Source organism: Papaver somniferum, chromosome 6, assembly GCF_003573695.1.
Source record: "Papaver somniferum cultivar HN1 chromosome 6, ASM357369v1, whole genome shotgun sequence".
Classification (NCBI taxonomy): Eukaryota; Viridiplantae; Streptophyta; class Magnoliopsida; order Ranunculales; family Papaveraceae; genus Papaver; species Papaver somniferum.
Genome location: NC_039363.1, coordinates 66,616,774 through 66,639,667, shown reverse-complemented (window position 1 = coordinate 66,639,667; position 22,894 = coordinate 66,616,774). Strand labels below are relative to the sequence as shown.

The following is a 22,894-nucleotide window of genomic DNA, read 5'->3' as shown; positions in this document are numbered from 1 at the left end:
GAGTTATAAAATTTCGGACTAGCAGATGATGTGGTAGCATCAAGTCAAACTGACTTTAATCAGCTGCGGGGAAGATAGACAAGACACCACATGTGACTTTATGCCATATAAACATTTCAATATTATGTAGCGAAACTCAACATGATATCAGAAGTTTCCAAATGTCTCTTTAATATAAGAAGGACTTCACAAGAAAATATCTGATAAGACATATAAAAGGAAGAGTCACAATAAAACCAAGTCACAAAAAGAAAAGACATACTTATCTGTTACTTGACCTATCACAAGATATGTACATGACATGATGGTTCCAATTTGTTATTACCAAGAAGTTGGGCGATCAAAAAGATGCTCATGTACAATCTCCGAATGATAGTTATCGTCTCTTGTGCCTGAAGTATAATTAAAGGAGTGATTATTTTTGATCATATTTAAGATCTTCCTTTCAGTTCCCTTCTTGTTGATGAAGTGATCAACTAGTGGAGTTTCGTGACAAGAAGAAGATGTCGAAATCTAAGCAGAAATTCTTTTATGGATTAAAACCAAGGTTTGAAAAACACCCGTTTTTACCGAAATCTAAGCAGTAAAAAATCTCGTTTTTACTGAAAAACACCCGTCACACTCATATGCCGTGGCCATGAGGGTCTCCGGAACCTGTGCCTTTATAAGGCCGATAAATAACTTCAGTTTTTTAGGACCGTTTTTCAGTTTTCATACACGTTATAACCGTTTTCCTAAAATTAGTTTGAATGTTTTTTTCTTCTAAATAACATTTTAACGTGCGTTTTTTAGTATTGTTTTCCTGTTATCGCACGTTATAATCGTGTAAATAACTTTTTTTACCATTTTTTAAATATTTTTTCTTTCTCTGGATTGAAAGTGTAAAACTTCGAATTAAACTTTTTTTAAATGATACAGCGAAAGTAACTACATGATTAAAAACTTCAAATATAAAAAAAAAAGGATTATTAAACTAGTGTTCATCATTTAAAAAGCTACGCGAACCAACTACGGCCACCACCTTTTTTTTGATTTATTCATGTATTCTTCATTTTCTCGGCGGTTCCTTTCCACATCATAGTCATCGTCGTGGGGGTACTAGCTATCTTCGTTTGCACAAGTATCATCATCATAATAACCTTCATTATCGTCATCATAACCTTCTTCATTTTCATCATCATTGTTATCTACTTCATTATTGTTATCAATATTACAATTATATCCTTCATTCATATATTGAACACCATGGTCAGAGCGATCAGAAGTGTAATGAGAATCATATGTTGGATTCACATTATCATAACCTTGTGTATTGTTTCCAAATGAAAAATTACCAAAGTCATAAACAAAGTCACTCACCGGGAACCTTTCGTATGGGATTTGAACTTCAGAATCATGCCAGTTGTATGGTAGAGGGACATGCTCTGGATTATTAACGGCTTCTTCTTCCAGCATATTTGACCATTGTTCTTCTTGAGGTAAAACCAGTGTTTCGTCTTCCCCCGTTATCCAGTAAAGCATATTGTCATCCCTCAGTAGACTATGAACGTGGTGAGCATCAATGTTATGTCGCCTTGTTTTAACTTTAATTTTTTGTTGCTCCAACTTCAAATTGTACTGGACATACACCAGATCATTTATTCTCAATGAAAGCAAACGATTGCGTAGTTTGGTGTGGATTCTTTCAAACACACTCCAATTCCTCTCTGATCCAGACGATGTATTTGTTTGACTTAATATCTGTACTGCAATCTTATGGAGGGATGGATACTCAACACCATAAGATAACCACCAACTTACATGATCACCATGTTGAGCTGCAATACGTGCTGATGGTGATGCAAATTGACCTTGCATCATTCAAATTCTTCCCGCCTACAAATAAAAGTACAATTGTTACTAGAAATTCAAATTACTTAATTAAACATATTTGGAGATAGTATTAGTAATTTTGTACCTCTAGCATGCATTTTGCTTGTTCTTGCGGGTCGCTAACCATTTTTGATATAACTTTAGTAAGACAAAGTTGGGGCTCGGAAATTTCATTATTGATGAGATTAGTTGCTGGGTTAAAGACGTAATAAGGATTGAGAAAATACGTTGCAGCATGAAGAGGAGAACTCAACAGACTTTTCCATTGCTTCTTTATTACACCCACGATAGAAGCATTTCGATTTGATCCCAAGCCCATTTGTTTAGTTTCCACACATGTCGCAAGTGCATGGAACAAATAACCCATGGTGGGCTTGTCTGAGTCCAAGAAACGAATCATTTTTAATAAATTGGATAGGTTATGCACTCTCTTAAATTGGATAATTGTTGCCGAAAAAATTCTAGTAGTGGCTATACCGTACGAATTTTATCAAACTTTTGTAATTTGTATAGTTATAAGTATTTTAAAGCACCTACGTAAAGAATATAAACATGACAATCGAATAATACATATTTCTTATACTAACAATAATCAATTAAAATGGTAGTTTAGTGATATAAGTCATCTATTAGTGGGACAAAATTTAAAAATGAATGGTCACAACGTTTTTTAGGCATGTTATAAAGTTTTCACGCACGTTATAACTGTTGCATAGGAATTTCAGATCATCATTTTTTTTAATTTTCTACTTAACCGTTATAACGCCCGTTTTTATGAAAAAACGTACAAAAACGCGTTTTTCTCTAAATAACGCGTTTTTTTCCCAAAACGTGCTCACACCTGTCAAAATGCTATATAACGGTCACGCCAAGTGCTCGTGACTTGAGCCGTGACCCGTTTTTCAAACCTTGATTAAAACTTAATGATTCAAGAGATGATCTATCACAAGCACTTTCAACAATTGAGTACTTGGAAAAGAAGTTATCTAGACTAAAACCATTGTGCGGTCAAGTAAGAAAAGACTCATTGTGCTCACCAGAGAAATCTCTAGAAAGCACAGATCTTCATGGTACTCAACATGTCGAGGAAATGGTTTCAACTACCTTTAAAAGTTCCAGCACACGGAGGAAAATGAAATTTGATCCCGTAAGCATCTCGGAAAATACATTTCCATTGTAAACATGAAGGTCATATGAAATCATTCAAGAATAAATCTAAAAGAAAACCGTCATGTGTGGAACCTGGGTTCCATACGACAAGTTTTTCCTTCAATAACTGAGAGAGATAGGATTTCTGTTTTACAAAAATCCTTGCACCAAATTATCAATTGTGTTGCAACTCTGAAGTCGTGTGAGAAAAAGAAAGATACTTCAATTCGAAGAAAGCTTTCTCAGAATATTAGACAATTATTGATAGGAATATTATCAATTATCCTTGCACGATTTCCTGACATGTACAGAATTTCCACATCGAAAACACTACTTGTTAGAGTCAGATCAATGTAGCATTATCATGATCACCTCAAGACGTTGTAAGAATTTAAGAGTATTCTTAATGGCTATAAAGAGATCTTCGTCTATAGATCTACTATTATTCCATTCCTTAAGCAAATTGATATATAATTGTTTAATACTTCATAATCTAATACTCTTGATGGACGTATTCTTGACATTCGTTCTTGCCTGAAGAATATTAGTTTTTTTTAGATTCTTTACCCTCAACTAAGATATTGGAGCTCTCAGTTGTCTTGAGAGTATCTAGACAAATCAAAAACGACTTCCTCAATAAAAATCTCTGAAGAATCTTTAAGGAACTCTGGTGTACGTTACAAGTGAACGAAACAAGCCTCCTAAAGCAATTTCCCATAAGGATATGCTTAAAGGATCAATTATAAACATACACTTGTTAGGTCCAAGGGTGTTTGCCTGCTCTGATACCAATTGAAAAGGAAAGGGTACCAATTACACCACCAGTTATTTCGTTTTGAAACCTGTATGGACAAAACCTAAATACAACTGCAAGTAGACTAACTTAATGATCCTTGACAGTATGTATATAGAGTTTAGATCTTTATCTCTTCTCAATAAGAAAGTCTAGACAAAGGAGTCTGTGAACCTGATTGTTAAGAAGAGTACGTGGACGATCCCAAAAATCAATATCCAAGATCAATCAAGTCGTATCCAAATATTCAGATCTGAATTCTACCAAGTATGGAACTTAATTATATGGATGTATCTACTAGAATTGAATAGGTACTACTTATGTAAATCCTACTATAAAGATAAATAATATAATGAGGAAAAGGAAAAACACAAGACACCAGAAGTTTTGTTAACGAGGAAACCGCAATAGCAGAAAAACCCAGGGACCTCGTCTGGAATTGAATACCAAACTGTTTAAAGCTGCTACAGACACTAATCCACAATTATTCGGATTGGAATGTTGTCGAGACCAAATCCACCCTCAAAGCGATTCATTTACAGTCGCACTCCTTACGTCTCTTGAACCTCACAAGACCCTATGTAATTGAGTCCCTTAGCAGACGTCCTTTACACCCTAAGAGTTGCTTCAACCCAAGTGAAGACTTTTGATACCATTCTGCCTCTAACTGAGAAGCCTATTTGATTTCCCTTTAGGTCAAAGATATATATCTTGAGGAATCACAAAGTCTGAGACGAAAAGAACTTTATAATTTCTATTTATCTTACCTGAAAGATATTACGAGAACCTCGATAACAAAACAAAAAACAAGATCAGGATTCACGAACAATCAAGGTAAAGATAGTTGAACTTGGATTCATGAATTCCCAAGTGAAGTCTTTAAGTCGTATACCTAATTATGTTTCACAGATGAAACCTAGGTTCATAGAGGACGACTCTAGCAATCAAGTAGGACACAAAGTGTCAGGGATTGAATATCTCAGTTGAAAGAGCATCACTATTTATAGATGTTCAAGACTGAGGGTTGCTTAAAATTCAAGCTAAACTAACTTGAGATTCAAGCAAACACTTTCTCTGTTTAGGTGAAATTCTAATTAGAGTTTCAAATAAGCATGTAGGTAGTTAGTCTTAAAATCACATAAAATAATATACACAATGGTCCATTTACAGAACCGTGTATAATAACCGTTCTTTGGAAAATATGCCTTGTGAACTATTAAGCAATATCACGTTCATTTAATCACTTAAGAATTTAATCTTGATGCACATACACAAAGTGTTATAGTGATCATAGATGTCTCAGAGGTGTTTATGAGAGTCGTAGTACTACTAAACATATTTAAAGAATAAGTCTTTGAGCATCTGCTAAAAATCCATCGGGAACGTTCGTGAACCGTTGAGCCAGTTCGTGAGTCTGGGAGCTACGGTTCATGAACCGGGTTCGCCAACCGTTGAAGACTCATGAACTCCGAGCATTGAGGCTTGTGATCAGGGTTTGTCAATCGATGGGACTTTCACCAATTCAGATCACCACGGTTCGTGAACCGGGTTGGTGAACTGTCCCCTTCCGAAATTTAAGGTTTGCAAGATGGTTCGCCAACTACCCTGAGACGAAATTACAGAAGTTCTGAATTTCTCTCTTTGATGTTTGAAACTTTCCCAAATGATAAAATCATTGCTTTGGAAATTTCCAAATTACCGAAAAATTAGTTCTTGAACAATAAATTGTTTAAACTAAGTTTCAAAAGGACGAATGAACATCCATTTATTAAATCATATTTCTAGATGTTTAACAAGAATCTTGAGAGCTTCTAATTATCTATTATCGTTATTATGGACCAATGAATCTTATTATGGAGTATCCATTGGGTAGAGTGATTATTCATTCTACCAAAGCTCTTATGGGGTATTCTTATAAGTTGTTATCGCGACGGATCTTGAACAACAAAGATGCTGAACGAACATATGAAGAACCATAGAAGAACTTGAAGTACGAAGAACTGAAGATGATATTGAAGAACCAAGGAAATCAAGCATATTGTATTTTAAGATGAAAGCTTATTTTAATTTCGAATCCATAATACTGAATAGTTTTGTCATTAAAATTGACAAAGGGGGAGATTGTTAGAGCAATGCTCGGTTGAGCCCACAAGTTTTGCTATCTCAAGCTTGTTGTCAATGTAAGATGAACAAAATTATATCTTCATTTCTAATATACTAAGTCAAGTCTCAAACTAGGTATATAAGTTGGTAGTTGAGTATAGGCATCACCCTCAAAGACTGAATATCGACGAAGACATTTGAAGAACTTCATCAACAAGGCATGTAAAGATTGAACCATTCTATTTATTACAAGCTTTACCATTATATCTATTTGAAACTATGTCGTATGACTTCTAGTATATTTATTGCAAAGATAAAATTTCGAGTCAAGCTTGTCTTGTTTTTGAAATATGATTCAAGTAATGGATGTTCATTGGTCATTTTGAAACTTAGTTTGAAACAATTTATTGTTCAAGAACTAATGTTTTGGATCATCTGAAAATTGCCAAAGCAATGATTTTATCAAAAAAATTTGGAAAGGTTTCAAACATCAAAGAGAGAAATTCAGAACTTCAGTAATTTCGGCTCAGGGTAGGTTGGAGAGCTATCTAGAAAACCCTAGATATATGAGTTTCTGGGATACAGGAAGGTTGGCGAACCAGTTCGCAAACCTTAAAGTTCATAAGGGGACAGTTCACCAACCCGGTTCACAAACCGTGGCGATCTGAATTGGTGAAAGTCCCAACGATTGGCGAACCCATTTCACGCACCGTAATGCCCGGACTTCACGAGTCTTCAACGGTTGGCGAACCCGGTTCACGAACTGTAGCTCTCAGAATCACAAACTTACTCAATATTTTACGAACCGTTTTAGCAACGGTCCCAGTGGATTTTTAACAAATGCTCAAAGACTTATTTTTCTAAGTATGTTTAGCATTGTTTTGATTCTCATAAACACCTCTAAGATATCTATGATCACTATAACACTTTGTGTATGTGCATCAATATTAAATTCCTTAGTGTTTAAATGAACACGATATTGCTTAATAGTTCATAAGGCATATTTTCCAAAAAAACGGTCATTACACACGGTTCCGTAACCGTCCCACTGTGTATATTCTTCTATGTGATTCCAAAACTAACTTCTCACATGCTTACTTGAAACCTTAATTAGAGTTTCATCTAAACAGATAAAGTGTTTGCTTGAATCTCAAGTTATTTTAGCTTGAATTTTTAAGAAACCTCAGTCTTGAACATCTATAAATAGATATGCTCTTTCAACTGAGAAATTCAATCCCTGACGCCTTTTGTCCTAGTTTATTGATAGAGTCGTCCTCTATTGACCTAGGTTTCCACTGAAAAACATAATTAAGTCTACGACTTAAAGACTTCACTTGGGTATTCGTGAAGCCAGGTCCGACTATCTTTACCTTGATAGTTAATGAATCCAGATCTTGTGTATCTGTTACCGAGGTTCTCATAATCTCTTTCAGGCAAGATCGATAGAAATCTCAAAGTTCTCTTCGTCTCAGACCTTGTGATTCCTCAAGATAAATATCTGAAAACTATTCTTAGTTGATTAGTTTAAGATTTTTTTTTGAGAGGTGGTTAAGAATCCAAGCTTCTCAGCTAACTGAGTGTAAGTATTCTGGATTTGTGAGGTTTGCTAGCTTTGTCTACTGCAAATAGATTTTCAAGTCTGGATCTTTGATCTAAAGGGAAATCAAATAGGCTTATATGTTAGAGGCAGATTGGTATCAAAAGTCTTCACTTAGGTTGAACAACTCTTAGCCTGTAAAAGACGTCATCTAAAGGATTCAATTTCGTATAGCCTTGTGAGGTTCAAGAGATATATGGAGCGCGACTTTAATTGAAGCGCTTGGAGGGTGGATTCGGTCTCAACTGTATTCCAGTCCGAAGTCTGATAGTGGACTAGTGTCTGTAGCGGCTTAATACAGTTTGGTTTTCAAATATGGACGAGGTCCCAGGGTTTTTCTGCTATTGCAGTTTCCTCATTAACAAAATTTCTGGTGTCTTGTGTTTTTCCTTTTCCACATTATATTGTTTATCTTTATAATAGGATTTACACAAGTAGTACGTTTTCAATTCTAGTAGATACGTCCATATAATTAAGATCAATTAAAGACTTGTTTCTTATAGAATTCGTATCTTAAAAGATAGATAAAAAAATTTCATACTTGGCCGAATTCGGATCTAAATATTTGGATATGACTAGGTTGATCTTGGATATTCATTTTTGGGATCGTTCCAAGTACCCTTCTTAACCATCAGGTCCACAGACTCCTTTGTCTAGACTTTATGATTGAGAAGAGATATAGATATAAAATCTATATACATATTTTCAAGGATCATTAAGTTGGTCTACTTGCAGTTGTATTAGGTTTTGTCTATACATGTTATCGCACGAAAAAGTTGGTGGTGTACTTGGTACCCCCTCCCTTTCACTTTGTACTTCAAGTAAGTGAAAATACAGAAATAAAAATCCACATATCGTTAAGTCTATTAGAGATAAGATCTCGTTATATTTCCTTATACTAAATCTGGTTAACATGAAATGCATGTTCTCTTAAAGGTGTTTTATAAGATCTAGAATAAGGTCTTTGTGTTGCTAGTTAATGTGTTGTGGATTATGATAGTGGACATGATATAGTAGTTTTTAGTATAAGGTAAAGTTGTTATCATTGTTAATTTTAGGTATTATGAAGCCGAATTTCTGATATGAATATGTTTTTAAAGGAAAATTTCTTAACCCATGTAACTAATTCTACAAGATTAACTATTACCTCAATCTTGCATTGATAAGCCTATTTTTGATGATAAATTCTCTTGTTTAGCTAATAATATTGTTTTTACTAATTCTAGACGGCACCCACCAGGTGCTGATATTATTAAAACTAATATAGATGGATCTTTTGATCACCTTACTAACTAAATGAGAACTGGCCTTGCTATTCGTGGAATCTTAAGTCCAGAATAAGGTGAATGCATTGTTATACGAGAAACTATTACTTAGGCCAAAGAAAACTAGTTAGACATATTTCACATAAAAGCATATGCAAAATTAGTCATTTAATCAATCACAAATACAATTCCTTCAGTACAAAAATAAACGATCTATTATTAAGATTTTCTTTTTTCACGTTTTCACTTTTGTTAGTAGAGATAACAACATATATAATCTCTAAACTTGTCAGAGAGAGTATATCAATATCGAATTTTGCTGCTATCTTACTAAAGATCAGAACTTTGTTAATTCTTAATAGTTTTAGTTAAATTTTTGTTTATTAGACAATGAGGAAACTGGGTTTCTAATAAAGCAATCATAGTTACATAATTTTAACTTAAAATGGTAATGATATTTAGTTGCAAACAATGTGAATATTTTTGTTTCCAAAATGACGAACTATAGCTGAAAATTAAAAAAAATTATTCGAGGTTTTCTTGAAATTTATAGTAAACGTTATCTGAAAACCGAAATGCTTTGTATTTCAGGATCAAATCCCGATAGAGACAAAGAAGGGATCTACTTTCCCACGCACACCTAACTATAAAAGAGATACCCCTAACCACCTTTTGATATTCTCTCGAGATAAATTCCAGGAGAAATCATTGTTAACATTGCAAGACTAGCCTAAAAGGTTTCAGCTGTTTGCCACCAACACTTTTATTATTTGAGACCCACATTAAATGCTACCTCTAAACATCTTATTTACCGCCCAAGTATATTTTAGAATATCTTAAATACTACCTTCATATATTTTGACTTTATTTATTTTTATCCATGGTACATCTGAAAATCCTAAAACCCATTCCCCACTGTAATCGTCCCCTTCTTCCACAACCGACACGTCCTTTATCCCTTTTTTTCTGTTTTTTTTTTGGTTCAAGTTGTTGATGTTCTAGTCATTCATATATTGACGAAAAAAATTTAGAAACTTGACATCCGCAGTCGTCAAATTTTAGACTATTATTACTGTTTCGGACAGTCATATATACACGACTAGATTATCGATCACGACTACTTTAGGCAGTCGCATCCTGACCAACTACGACAAGGGTCAATTATGTAACCTGAAATTTAGTTCATCCATAAATTGATTACTTCCATATTTTATCACACACTTAATATTGTCCATTAACACATTAATATTACATAATAATAGTTCAGAATTTATTCACATTAATATTTCTCAGCAAGATATAAAAAAAAGGAAATAATCTCTTTTTGTGCTTATAATTAAACAGAATATAAATCTAGGGTTAATAGCTTTATAATAATTTGTTAATGAAAAAGGAGATCGATGAAGAAGAAGATAAATTGTTAAAATGGAATATAAATAAAAGTGATAATAATTATAGTCAATTTTAATTTGATTTTTGTAGATGATAAATAGGAAAAAATGGAAATCGAAAGTCGGCTTACTGTTAAAATTTTGAGGGGGTGGTAAAATAGGAAAAGAGTGGATAGCAAATACGTGAAACCATCTAAAAATAGTACTCTGTCCAAGTTTATATGCCATAATATGTTTTTTTTGTCCTAAAATACTAGCTATGTTTCATATTTTCCCACTTTTTATTTTAATTTATCCCTAACTTGGAAGCATGCCCTAATATGGAGAAACTTTTTTTTTCGCTATGAAATGAAAAATTATAAGAGTAGTTAAATAAGTTACAATGTTGATCCTTCTCTATGCTGTTAAGAAGGAAAACTGGTGGAACTGAGTTCCACATTGAAGCACCATTAACTCTGGCATTTTTTGCCATTACATCTGCTACTCCATTAGCATCCTTTTAACATGGGAACAAAACCAAATTCTAAATTGTTTTGGTAAATGTCTGCATTCTTGGACTATACTATAAGTTTTCCATTAGATACTGCCTACAGATCCATTTATTGCTGCTACTATATTTTTATTATCTCCTTATAGACGAAGGTTAAGAACCTCCTTTGCTTTTGCCCAATTTATAGCTTCCATTGCTGCTACTGCTTTCCCTTGTTCAAAATTTATTATTGTTGATGTTTCTCCTCTTGCTCCCATGAAACACCCTGCAAAATTATGAAGAATCAGTCCTATGCCAATTGGAGAATTTTCATTTATAAAGGATACATCAAAATTCACTTTCAAATCATTCTCCTTTCGAGGACTCCATTTTTGTTCCTGCATCACTTGATTAGAATCATGAGTGACATTCCTGGAACTTTCCCACTCAGATACGAACATTTTAATGGAATTAATATGCACAGTAGGTATAAATTGAAAATTATCATAAACTATTGCGCATCTTAATTTCCAAATACGCCATAGTATACAGCTGACCAATCTCACCCGTTTCTGCATATCTGCAACAAAAAATTGGTTACACGTAAAAATATTTCCGAGCCATTCAGTAAAATTACCATTTTTGCGGGAGGAAATAAGATTACTATCTGCATTGCAAATGCTAATGGAAACAGAGCACTTTATAAAAAAATTATGCATAGTTTCAACATAATTTCCTCAAAGTGGACAAGTACTTGGAATATCATCAACAAATCTATATAACTCATCTCTAGCAGGGACACAGTTTTGCAGACATTTCCATAAAAAATGATGAATTTTCAGAGGTAATTTGACTTTCCATAATCTTTGCCAAGGAAATTGGCTATTATTAGTCAAATTCCTAGATTGAGAGTCTTCAAGCGGAATATTGTAAGCTGATTTGACTGAGAATATAGTATTTTTAGCACCGGTCCATCTTATTTGGTCATTCCCAATCATAGGTAGTCTAATCTTACATATCTTATCTATTATTGTCTTTGGGAAAATGGCATTTAAGGTATTAAGGTTCCAATTCCTAGTGTTTTCATCTGTTAACTGACTAACAAACTTCATGTTAGAAGACATAAAAGTAGTAGGAAGAGTTGTACCAATATCTGGTGCCCAAATGTCAGTCCAAATGTGGACCTTTTCACTATTAGTTAATTTCCAACAGTGGTGTTTTTTCACTATATCCAGACCCTCTGGAATCCGTCTCCAAGAACCATAAACACTTACTTCACCTGACAAAGGTTCATACATTGGAAAGTATTTATGTTTAAAATCTGCAGCCAAAGAGCATTAGGTTCCTGCAATATTTTCTCCAAGCCAATTTTGATGGAAAAGGCAGATTAAAAATACCATATTTTCTTATATTAAGACCTCCCTTATGTTTGGGAGCAGCAACAATATCCCAATTGATCAGGTATATACCTTTTCCATGACCTGTTTTATTCCACCAAAATCACCTATGAACAGGATAAATTCTATTAGTAAGTTTTTTTAACATACAAAAGACATACATTTGATGAGTACCTAAAGTATCAAGAACAGTTTGAGTTAAAATAGTTCTACCTAGTTGGTTAAAAAAATTGGATTTCCATCCATACAACCTGCCACCATAACTATCTAACATGCCAGAAAAAAAAATTCAGTTTTATTCTTTTGTAGTAACAAAGGAACACCTAAATATATGTCTTGTAAACCCAGTCTCTGGATACCTAGAATGCTAGTTATAATATTTTAACATGCTCATTAGTTTTAGGGCTAAATGCAAGTCCAGACTTACCAAAATTTATGGCCTGGCCAGATGCTTTACTGAATTTATCAATAATATCACAAAGAAATTGTACCTGTGTGGGATGAGCCCTAGTTAATATAAGCATTTCATCTGAAAAAAAATAGATGAGAAATAGCAGGACCCTTCATAGAAATTTTTATACCAGAAAAAACTATATTATGCAATCCTAGACTTTCTATAAAATCATCAGCAGCATCAAGACTAGCTTGGGTAAATTATACTCATATCACCCATTAATACCCACGGGATAGTTATGCTATGACTAAACTGATGTACATAATCTCATTGAGCATTCCTATTTCCATTAGGGAGAGCACCATACATGCAAGTGAAACATACTTTAGTCCTAGCATCAATATTCAACTCACAAGCAGTTAATCACATTAAGTTGATGGTCTAAAACTCTCAAATTTAAATACTTCCATAGAAGACAAAGCGCCAGGCAATCCTACTGGATTTATCATTATTTTATTAGGGTAATTAAATTGCTTAATATAGAAATCCATTTTTTTTTATTTAGTCTTAGTCTCGCTGAGGAAGACTACATTAGGGTCATTGATTTTAACTAATGTTTTTAAGTGAGACCTAGTTTATTTGTTACCAAATCCTTGGACAGTCCAAGATAAGAACCTCATAGTGTCCTTTAAAACCAAGCCAGAACAAATTTGAAAAACAAGACAATTTTTCTTACACTACAGAGGCCGCAACAATCAAGAGCTTAAAATTAAAAAACTGACATTGACCTAAAATTCTAAGAAAATTTAAAATTACCAATTTGAGTAAAAACCTGGTTTTGATTGGCAGGATTTCCATAGTGATTTTGTGCAGTCATCCTTCTGGATTCAGATTTTGCGTTTTCAAATGATTTTGCAGTATTCCCATCAACATAATTGTGCTGGTACTCCATCTTATTTTCTTCTGGAAGATCACAGTGACCAATTGATTGTTCAGACCCATTGATCATAGATTGATATATAGGGTTATTAATGATTGAATTGAGGATAGAAGGTGTAGTGGTGGTTGATGAATTTTCCTCTCTTGTTCTTCCTCAAATTAGCATTATCCAATATCTCTAATTCAGGATTCGATTCTTCACGAGTATAAGATGGAGGATACATTTAGTGTAATATTACTATTAGCACCCCTTCTGTTTCAGCACCATCTTCCATCATATCGGAACCCGTATTAGTTATCGGTTGGGATCCGCGAACAAACCCCTTTGACAAAACTTACAAAGCGTTAGATTCTCAATATCCAATGGCTCATGTGTGGTGCTTACGTGGCAACTAAACTGACCCTAATTTGTGTTTGGTAGGGAACACATTGAAATCAGAATATTTTGAGGGACATGAATTTGCATGATTTATAAAGGGGATATCAGTCCTACTAAGTGCTGATACCATTTCATCGATCCAACGGTCAGGATCAGTGGAATATTTTTGTCCTATATGAAACGGTATCAACACTTAGTAGAACTGGTATCCCTCTTTATAAATCATGTGAATTTTCGCCCATCTGCCTGCAACCACTTTTACTCCCTGATTTTATAAGAAAATCATCAAAATCCAAACTCATCGTCTTTTTTTTTTTGTGGTAGTAACGATTCATTTAAGAAAAACTAGCCAGGCCTTACAAACCTGGGGAAGGCCCTCCCCATGACATCTTGATTCAAAATATCAAGCAGAAAGCTAGGAGGATTTTGCAACCAGAAACAACTTATCGTATCATTAACAACTTTTTTAGCCAAAAAATCCGCTGCATAGTTGACCTCCCTATACTACAAAAACTATAGAAGTAAAATTCTTGGACAGAAAGTTGATATCCTCAACTAAGTTCGCGAAATACCAAGGAACGGTACAATCCTTTCGACAGAGGCTGACAATATAATGAGAGTCACTTTCAACAACAAGCTTGGAGATTCCTAAACTTGCAGCCAGTTTAAGGCCCTCCCTGACTGCCCACAATTCCGCCATATTGTTTCCATTTTTGTAGATGTACTTGGAAAAACCTGCCACAAATCTCCCTTGGTCATTTCGAATGACTCCACCTGTTCCTGCATAGCAATGATCAGTAGAAGCACCATCCACATTTAACTTATGATAAGAAGGAGGAGGACAATTCCAGTTGACAAATATTTGATGTCTAAACTCCTTTTTCTGAGCAGAAGCATGTTGGGCAGATAAATACTCCGAAGCTCCCTTCATAGCTTGGGAAATAACTCCTTCATAAACAAAGTCAACATTCTCGAAAACTCTTTTATTCCTAGAGCACCAAATATGCCAGATCAGAAAGGCGAATATAGTTTCCCATAGCACATAAGTGTTATTAGGTTTCAATCTCGCATTTTTAACCACCCATCTGACATCAATTGGACCCTCCTCAAGACACAAATTCAAATTCTGTCTACACCAATTTCAAATCAGTCTCGAGACGGAACATTCAATCAGCAAGTGTTCAATGGTTTCAGAATTTATAGCACAAAGAGGACACAAAGTAGAAATATCTAATCCACGATGTACAAGCTGACTCCGGACCAAAACTTTTCTATGAGCTACCTTCCACAAAAAATGTTTAAGATGCGATGGGCATTTGAGTCTCCACAAGGCCTTCCACCAAGTCCCCATATCATTAATACCAAAATTTTCCTTACAAAGGTGCTGGTACATTGATTTAACACTGACGTTTCATGAAGGAGTCTCATCCCAAACCAGTGAATCAGAACGTTGGGGTCTAGTCGGAATAGGAATTGAAAGAATTTGATCTATCACGTCAGTATGAAGTAAACCCTCGAGACGATCAAGCTTCCAAACACCATTCTCTATATCCATTAAAGCAGACACTCTTAAGTCCTGAAGCTCAAGGGGAATATCAGGAACTAAATATTGCAGAGGATAATTAAAGACCCAAGGATCATCCCAAACCTTAGTACAGGAACCATCTCCAATAGACCATCTTAAACTAGCTTTAATAATATCCCTTCCTCTAATCAAACTTTTTCCAACATCTAGTACTGCCAGCTTTAACTTCACAATCCCAAAAGTTTATGGACCCACAGTATTTAACTTGAAGAAGCTTAGAAATAAGACAGTTGGGATTAGAAAATATTCGCCAAGCAGTCCTGGCCAAAAAAGCGAGATTATGGAGATCAAGGTCTTTAATACCAAGCCCACCAAGCTCTACACACACATAATCCCACCCAATAACATGCATTCTTGAAGCGCCATTTTTATTCTGCCACAAGAAATTCCTCCTAAGTTTATCAACATGACGAAGAATATCCGCAGGAATTTTAAGAGCATACATTAAGTGGGTCAAAGAAGGATCAAGAACAGATTTGATTAAAACATCACGACCAGCAAAATTTAAGGAATTAATCTTCCAACCCTGCAACTTATTGGTGAGCCATAAGAGGAAGTCAGTAAAATCTGCCAATTTAAGTCTACCCCACTGCACAGTACACCCTAAGTACTTTCCTGGACTCTTACTAGCCTTCATATGAAGCCCATGAGCCAGATGACCAGCAATTCGTCGATGAACATTTGGAGAAAAAACTACGACAGACTTCTCCTTACTGATGATTTGACCAACTATTTTGAAACTGGAGATATCCTTATTGATGATACCAGCATTAATCATTCGAGATAAAACTTCTAAACAAGTGATAAAAATATAGGGAGACAATGGGTCTCCCTGCCTAATACCACAAGTTGGAAGAAACTTTTCTCCTGGGCTACCATTTATCAGAATACGATAAGATACAGAAGAAATACAAGCTTCAACCCAACTAACCCAAGTATCATTAAATCTAACGCTCTAAAGACAGTCAAAATAAAAAAGCAATTAAGACGATCATAAGCTTTCTCGAAATGAATTTTCAAAGCCATCCATCCCTTATAACCTTTCTTATTCTTGATATAATGAAAGACCTCATTAGTCATGATAATAAAATCAAAAATGGATCTATCTTGAATAAAAGCATGCTGAAAAGGGGAGATAAATATGGGCAAGTAAGGTCGGAGCCAATTAGCCATAAGTTTTGCAATAACTTTGTAAACAATGTTACAAAGACTAATTGGCCTAAAATTCTTAACAGTATAAGGCTGTTCCACTTTAGGAATGAGAGTAATAAAGGTTTCATTAAGAGATAAGTTCATCTGCTTGGAATGAAATAACTCTCTGATAGAATCACACACCGAAGTACCCACAAGATCCCAGTACTTGATAAAGAAAGCCCCTAGAAGACCATTGGGACCTAGGGCTTTAAGGGGACTCATGCCTTTTATACAACTGTAAATATCCTGATTTGAGACTCTCTTAGTGAGATCTCTATTATCGTAATCCTGGATAACTTTGGGCACTAGATTATAAATATAAGGAGGAATACTTACAGTAGACCCTGAATATAACTTCTTAAAAAAATTAGTAATAAGAGACTCTATCTCCCCCGCCTCATATTTCCAACACCCAGTAGCATCTTTTAAGGCCAAAATTTTATTCCTATGTCTTCTAATAAGAGTAGCTATATGGAAAAAACGAGTATTCAGATTGCCATACTTAAGCCATTGAACCCTGGATTTTTGAGCCCAATGAATCTCCTCCAATTCAAGCTGATACAAATAATTACTCAAACAAGTCATCTCAATATCCTTATTGATAAGACTTGGGTCTTGGCAGAAATGATTCTGAGCTAACTCTAAGTCAGCACGGGCCTTCTCAACATTTCTATGGATGGAGCCAAAAATATTTGGATTCCATCTTTTTGAATTATTACGCAACTTCTCAAAATTAGAATATAAAAGACCAGATTTTTCAGGACTATTCAGATTATTAGGAGAACCATTCCAGCTATCAACAACCACATCTCTGAAACGACTATCCTCAAGCCACATGGCCTCAAGCCTATAAGGTCTTCTTTTAAAGCTAGATTTTGGGTCCAAATCTACCAGAAGTGCTCTATGAACAGAATTGTAAAAGCTAAGATGGAATACCTGACAGTTTGGATAAAGTATGCTCCATTCGTCATTAACACAAACACGGTCCAATCTTTCCTGCACATTTATTCTCCCAACCTGTTTGTTGTTCCAGGTGAACCTTGGCCCTGCAGCTTCAAGGCTAATAAGATTACAATAATTTAAAATATTATTAAGCTCAGAAAGTTGATTAAAATCAGGAAACACTCCTCTCTTTTTATCTCTGACAGAAGCAATAGCATTGAAGTCCCCGATTGCAGCCATTGGACAACCCAGTTGAGAAACTATATAAAGTTCATTCCAAGTGCTCTGTTGATGTATTTTATTCGGGCTAGCATATAAAGATGATAAAATCCATGGTTTCCCAAACATAGGGTTAATCACTGCATGAATGCACCATCGCGACACATTTGTCGCTTGAACATCAATATTGTCACCATACAAAGTAACCAAAGACCTCCTGAAAATCCACTAGAACCAAGACACATAACACAAGAGAAGCCTAAGTTGCCATCTACCTGATAAGCATGTTGTTCAGTCATTCTAGTCTCCACAATGACCAGCAAAATAGGATGATGGACCTTAATCAGGTCCCCAGCAACATGAGAAAATGAGGGTTTAGCAGCCCCTAGACAGTTCCACATCATTAGCTTCATTGGAAACACATTTTGTGACATCATCAACTGTTCCCCTTGACCATACATGTGGTTCATCATCCCTCCTGTTTTCAACCACTTTCTCCTTGTTAGCAGAATCTGTATAGTCAGCCCTGTCCAAATTAGTGTTTAGCGTTATGTCAGGGAAATTAGCTTTGAAGCTCTCTAGGACAGGATATGCATCTCTGTCCGAGAGATTTCGCTTGGGCCGCTTAGGAGCACTAGGATTCCCACTTGACGAGGAAGAGTTATTTGCACTACTTAAACCCCTGGCCAAACCCTTGAGTCTCATTCGAGGAGCTGGTCGTCCCACGGATGCTGATTTACATGAGCTTATTGGAACAATATCCATTTGTTGTGATTGAACTACTTCTTCTCTAGTTCCTCCACCATCAATACTGTTACTAAGGTGTTTGCTAAGATCTTCAAAAACATGCTTGGCAGAGGAGTAGCGTGCATTTTTTACCTGCGAAACAGCACACTTGTTATTAGCAGAAAAAGTGAAAACGTCAGGAACTTAACTTGGATTAGTAGCTGCAGTATCCTGGTAATCCCCACTAACACAGTCGTGTTGCTGGTTAACTCTCCCTGAGCCATAACCACGATGTTTCTCCGATGCGCCAACGTGCCTCGAAAACCTCTTTGCATCATCTCGTATATGTCCAGCTGCGTCCTTACCAGACTTAGAACTCTGAAGATTATTTTCATTCAAAATTTCTAAATTTTCATAATGCTGGCCATAGTGCATACTGGTTGAAAGCATATTATTCTTTCTGCTCTTATTACCAGAGGCCTCTATAGGCATCCAAATTTATTTTTTCAGACTGCTGGGACCAGGATGAGACTTGGATTTATCAATATCTTTTCTCCCTCCGGAAACAACCAAACCATTTGCGTAGTTCCGGCGATTCTTTCTATTTCCAACCAACATCCAAGGCCCAAAGTCAGCAGGAGCTTCAACCTTGTGACTCTGGTTGGGTTGTAGCTTTGAGACAACGTCTTCCATATTTTCCATAGTCTCTGATTAGGGGTGCACATACCCTACCCATACCCGCCAACCCTACCCTACCCGCCAGTTTTTTAACCGTATCCTATCCTATCCACTATTTGGCGGGTAGGGTGGCGGGTAAAGATTTTCTTAACCACCAGTAAACGGGTAGGGTGGCGGGTATAGCCCATATCCTACCCACCCTACCTAGAAATGCACATACCCTACTCCTACCCGTCAACCCTACCCTACCCGCCAGTTTTTTAACCGTATCCTACCCTATCCATTATTTGGTGGGTAGGGTGGCGGGTAAAAATTTTCTTAACCGCCGGTAAACGGGTAGGGTGGCGGGTATAGGCCATATCCTACCCACCCTACCCGTTGTGCAGCCCTATCTCTGATTTAGAGAAAGGACATGCAGAGACTCTATGATTTGCTCTCCCACAAGATGAGCACAGTGAATTGATTCCTTCATACATAACCTGTTGGATAATATTGCCAATCCTAATTGCAGGAATCAATGGTTTAACCAAATCAATTTCTACACAAATTCTAAGAAATCTACCTCTGGTTAAACCTTCAATTACTACATCTATCTTCATAGCCTTGCCAATTTTATTCCCTATTTGAAAAAGCATTTCCTTATCAAAATATTCAATAGGAAGTTCCGGTAGCCGAACCCAAGAAATTGTTTTTGTAAAGACTGCCTCTGAAGGTTTAAACCCCGGAATCCATTTCATTAAAGCTAAGTGGTGTCCACTGATAAACCATGGGCCATCTAACAAAGCTTTTTTAAGATCTTTAAGATCAGAAAATTTAAACAGGAAAAAATCTTTTCCCAAATCTAGAATTCTTACCTGATTAATAGGTTTCCAGAGAGCATTCGTTTTTTCTTGGATGAACCGAAACCCCACTGTTTTACCTATAACCTTGCCAATTAAACATTGCCTTCATGGCTGACTTAGTCGACGCCTTGTATCTAAATCCAAATTGATAGAAGGAATAACATCATCTTCGATTCTTCCAACTGAATTACTGGTAATAGCGACCCCACAATCCTCCTTAGAATCATCATTTAAATACTTTAAAAACACATCATCACTCCATTTTTCCCATGGGATAAATTCTGCTTAATTTTGTTTGCAAAAGAAACCCCTAATTTAGAATTAGGTGGTTTTGCTGAATTGATAAGGATATCATCATTATTGGCAACAATCGACTGATTACAGATTTGATTTTGCAAAAATAAATTAGAATTTTTAGATCGTAGATCAGGAGGTCTTCCATGGCTCTCCGCCTCCTCAGCTTCGTTCATCTCAATCTCCTTTGGCACACTTCCCAAGACACTCATATTCACTGTCTAATAGCGTTTACATTAAACTCATCGTCATCGCCCATGAATCATCATGGATCATTGGATTTTACATACTCTTCTATTTGATCATTAATTATCTATCAAACGGGATCCGATCAAATTAACTTATCTATTTAAAATTCATCATGTGTATGCTACCGTTAAATAAATCAAATTAACTTATCTATTTAAAATTCATCGTGTGTATGCTACCGTTTAATAACATAAGGGATTTCAGTCCTTTTAATCAATCAAGTTTTTACATGTTAATATTCTTAACAAAATATCACGGTTTCAACAAAAAAAACAAAAAAAAATAGATAGAGAAGATAATTTATATCTCCAAAAAAGAGTTAAGATCATGGTGAACCTCGTGATGGCCAAAACCTAGAAATATATTAGGAAGAAAAATAAAAAAGAAGCTAGATTAGGTCAACAAATATCCTTCTCTATATATTTTTTCCAAGAAGTTGTTCACTCACGTTACAAATATATTTTTCTTTTTGATAGGAGTTACAAAGAGATGCTACCAAACGAAGAATAGTGTTGGTTAAATGCCACTTCAGACAAAATTTCCAACCATTCGATGGATACCATCCAACGGATTAAAATTTTTGTTAAAATCGTTTTTCAAAGAGGTTTGTTCACGGATCCCTATGGATTAGTTATATAGGAAACCAAAAATTCATTACCTTGTTCAGTTTGACTCCATACAAAATATTATGGTCATCCATCGCCTCAACTTTCTGCTCTTGTGCTAGTCTTTTGCAGGCCATATCCACATGGTCCATCACCCAACATTCCTTGCAAATCTTGTACAGTTGCATTTCCAAATGGTATATCACCTAAACTCGTTGTCCATTAGGTGTATCGATCCACCCTCCTATTCTTAAAGTCCTTTTGAGGACAAATCTCATTAATATTACACTGGAAATATAGGGAAGATAAAGAGACAGAGGAAAGTTTCTATTGATTAGAGTAAACTGTGTTACATAAATATATTCTTTTATATACAAGTAAGAATAAGATACTAGACATTATATTGGGCCGCACATCCATGAGCTACACACCCTATAAAAATTAATTAATTTTTCATTCAGAATGATGTTTGCTAGATTTCTAAACTTGAAACTCCAAATTTGATGACTAAATACATGATCCTTGATTGGTGTGTCTGAGACATACTTTTGTAGAGCTACGGATGACCCAGTATATCCCAAGTTTTTGCAACCACACCATCTTAATTATCTTTATGTTGGAATCGAAAAACGCAAAGATTTTCTCCTTTGGTGATGTTCTCATATCTACTGTAGCTTCTCCCATGTTTGTTGATTTCTTTTTTATATCATTATGATCCAGAGGCTTCTTGGACATGATTTTACCTAACAAACTATTGGTGTATTCATCTGCAACATCAAAAACTAGTTGAACAGATACAATAGTTCTTCTTATTGATCTTATTGAGTTAGCACCAATACTTGCAGATTGCATCCTAGAATTGAGATTCTCTATTTGGTTGTTTCTTTGTGAATACATTTTACAACTACGATATTTAAGAAGATTAAGGTTTTTGCAGACTACCTTGTGTGCTTTAGGGTTTATGCTGTCAGTAGGGTATCTAATAAGGTTATAAAAGTTTTAGGGGTTACGGAAATCTTTTATATTCCATAAATGATTGATATCATATCGATATTCCAGCTTGACAGAATTGACTGTGTTTTTGAATTAGAAATAGTGGGAAAGTTTCCCGTTGTTCCTGCTACAATCACGGTAGAATAAAACTACCGATTTTAGGAAAGTGATTTTGTGAGTTGGCTGGGTAGATCTGAGTGTTGACATGATGAATGATAAAATCTTACTACCATATGAAGGAATATAATTTTGAGATCTAATTGATGAAGAACCAATGATTCAAACGACCTTTGCATCCACACTTATATTGAAGATAACACAATAACACCATTGTTATTGAAAGCATACACTACTGTGACAAACTGCATAAAAATTTATGTTTGAGATCTAACCACTAATAGTTACCACCACTGGAGACTACACAATGAATCAACTAGGGAACCCTATTAAATCAACACCAGGATCAAAAAAGAATTTTTATTTTTGATAAAGAAAGAAGATTGTAGCAATAAACACTTAGATTTGTTGATATTTAAAATCTTCTATAAATATTTAAATCGGGAAGGTGGCCGTGATTTGTGGTGTTTATTTTATTTTTTAGCTTTGTATTTATCCTAGCTGATTTTACTGTATCCCTTATTCAATTTCAATTCGGTTCGAGTCAGGTCAGCTATACCCGGATAAGTTTTTTACTTGAGTTAGGACATAATGACGTTCATAAAATAAATCTGATAAGCTGAGTGTAATGTATTACTGATCCATTTGTGGTGAAAACAAAGAGGTTAACCATGTCGCAGAGGTTCTGCAATACTAAATCGT

At 35.3% G+C, this 22,894-nt stretch overlaps 2 protein-coding genes across 2 annotated transcripts; both read right to left on the bottom strand.

Moving 5' to 3' along the window:
• Nucleotides 1-10,500: 10,500 nt before the first annotated feature.
• LOC113287846 lies at nucleotides 10,501-12,139 on the bottom strand. Its single transcript, XM_026536697.1, has 3 exons — nucleotides 12,037-12,139; nucleotides 11,787-11,918; nucleotides 10,501-11,219 (listed from the first exon to the last, which is right to left on the bottom strand). The coding sequence occupies exon 3, from the start codon at nucleotides 11,215-11,217 to the stop codon at nucleotides 10,801-10,803; it is 417 nt and encodes a 138-aa protein (XP_026392482.1). The 5' UTR covers nucleotides 11,218-11,219; nucleotides 11,787-11,918; nucleotides 12,037-12,139; the 3' UTR covers nucleotides 10,501-10,800.
• On the bottom strand, nucleotides 10,501-13,597 carry LOC113287845. The gene is made up of 4 exons (XM_026536696.1): nucleotides 13,263-13,597; nucleotides 12,464-12,527; nucleotides 12,250-12,303; nucleotides 10,501-12,143 (listed from the first exon to the last, which is right to left on the bottom strand). Exons 1-4 carry the CDS (start codon nucleotides 13,437-13,439, stop codon nucleotides 12,097-12,099), a joined length of 342 nt encoding a protein of 113 aa, XP_026392481.1. The 5' UTR covers nucleotides 13,440-13,597; the 3' UTR covers nucleotides 10,501-12,096.
• Nucleotides 13,598-22,894: the final 9,297 nt, after the last annotated feature.

Coding starts and splice junctions, on each gene's coding strand:
- LOC113287846 (XM_026536697.1), bottom strand. CDS start 11,217: ATGCAGAAACGGGTGAGATTGGTCAGCTGTATACTATGGCGTATTTGG.
- LOC113287845 (XM_026536696.1), bottom strand. CDS start 13,439: ATGATCAATGGGTCTGAACAATCAATTGGTCACTGTGATCTTCCAGAA. Junction 12,528..13,262: donor ATCCTGCCAATCAAAACCAG/GTTTTTACTCAA, acceptor CATCCCACACAG/GTACAATTTCTTTGTGATAT. Junction 12,304..12,463: donor TGGCCAGGCCATAAATTTTG/GTAAGTCTGGAC, acceptor CTGGCATGTTAG/ATAGTTATGGTGGCAGGTTG.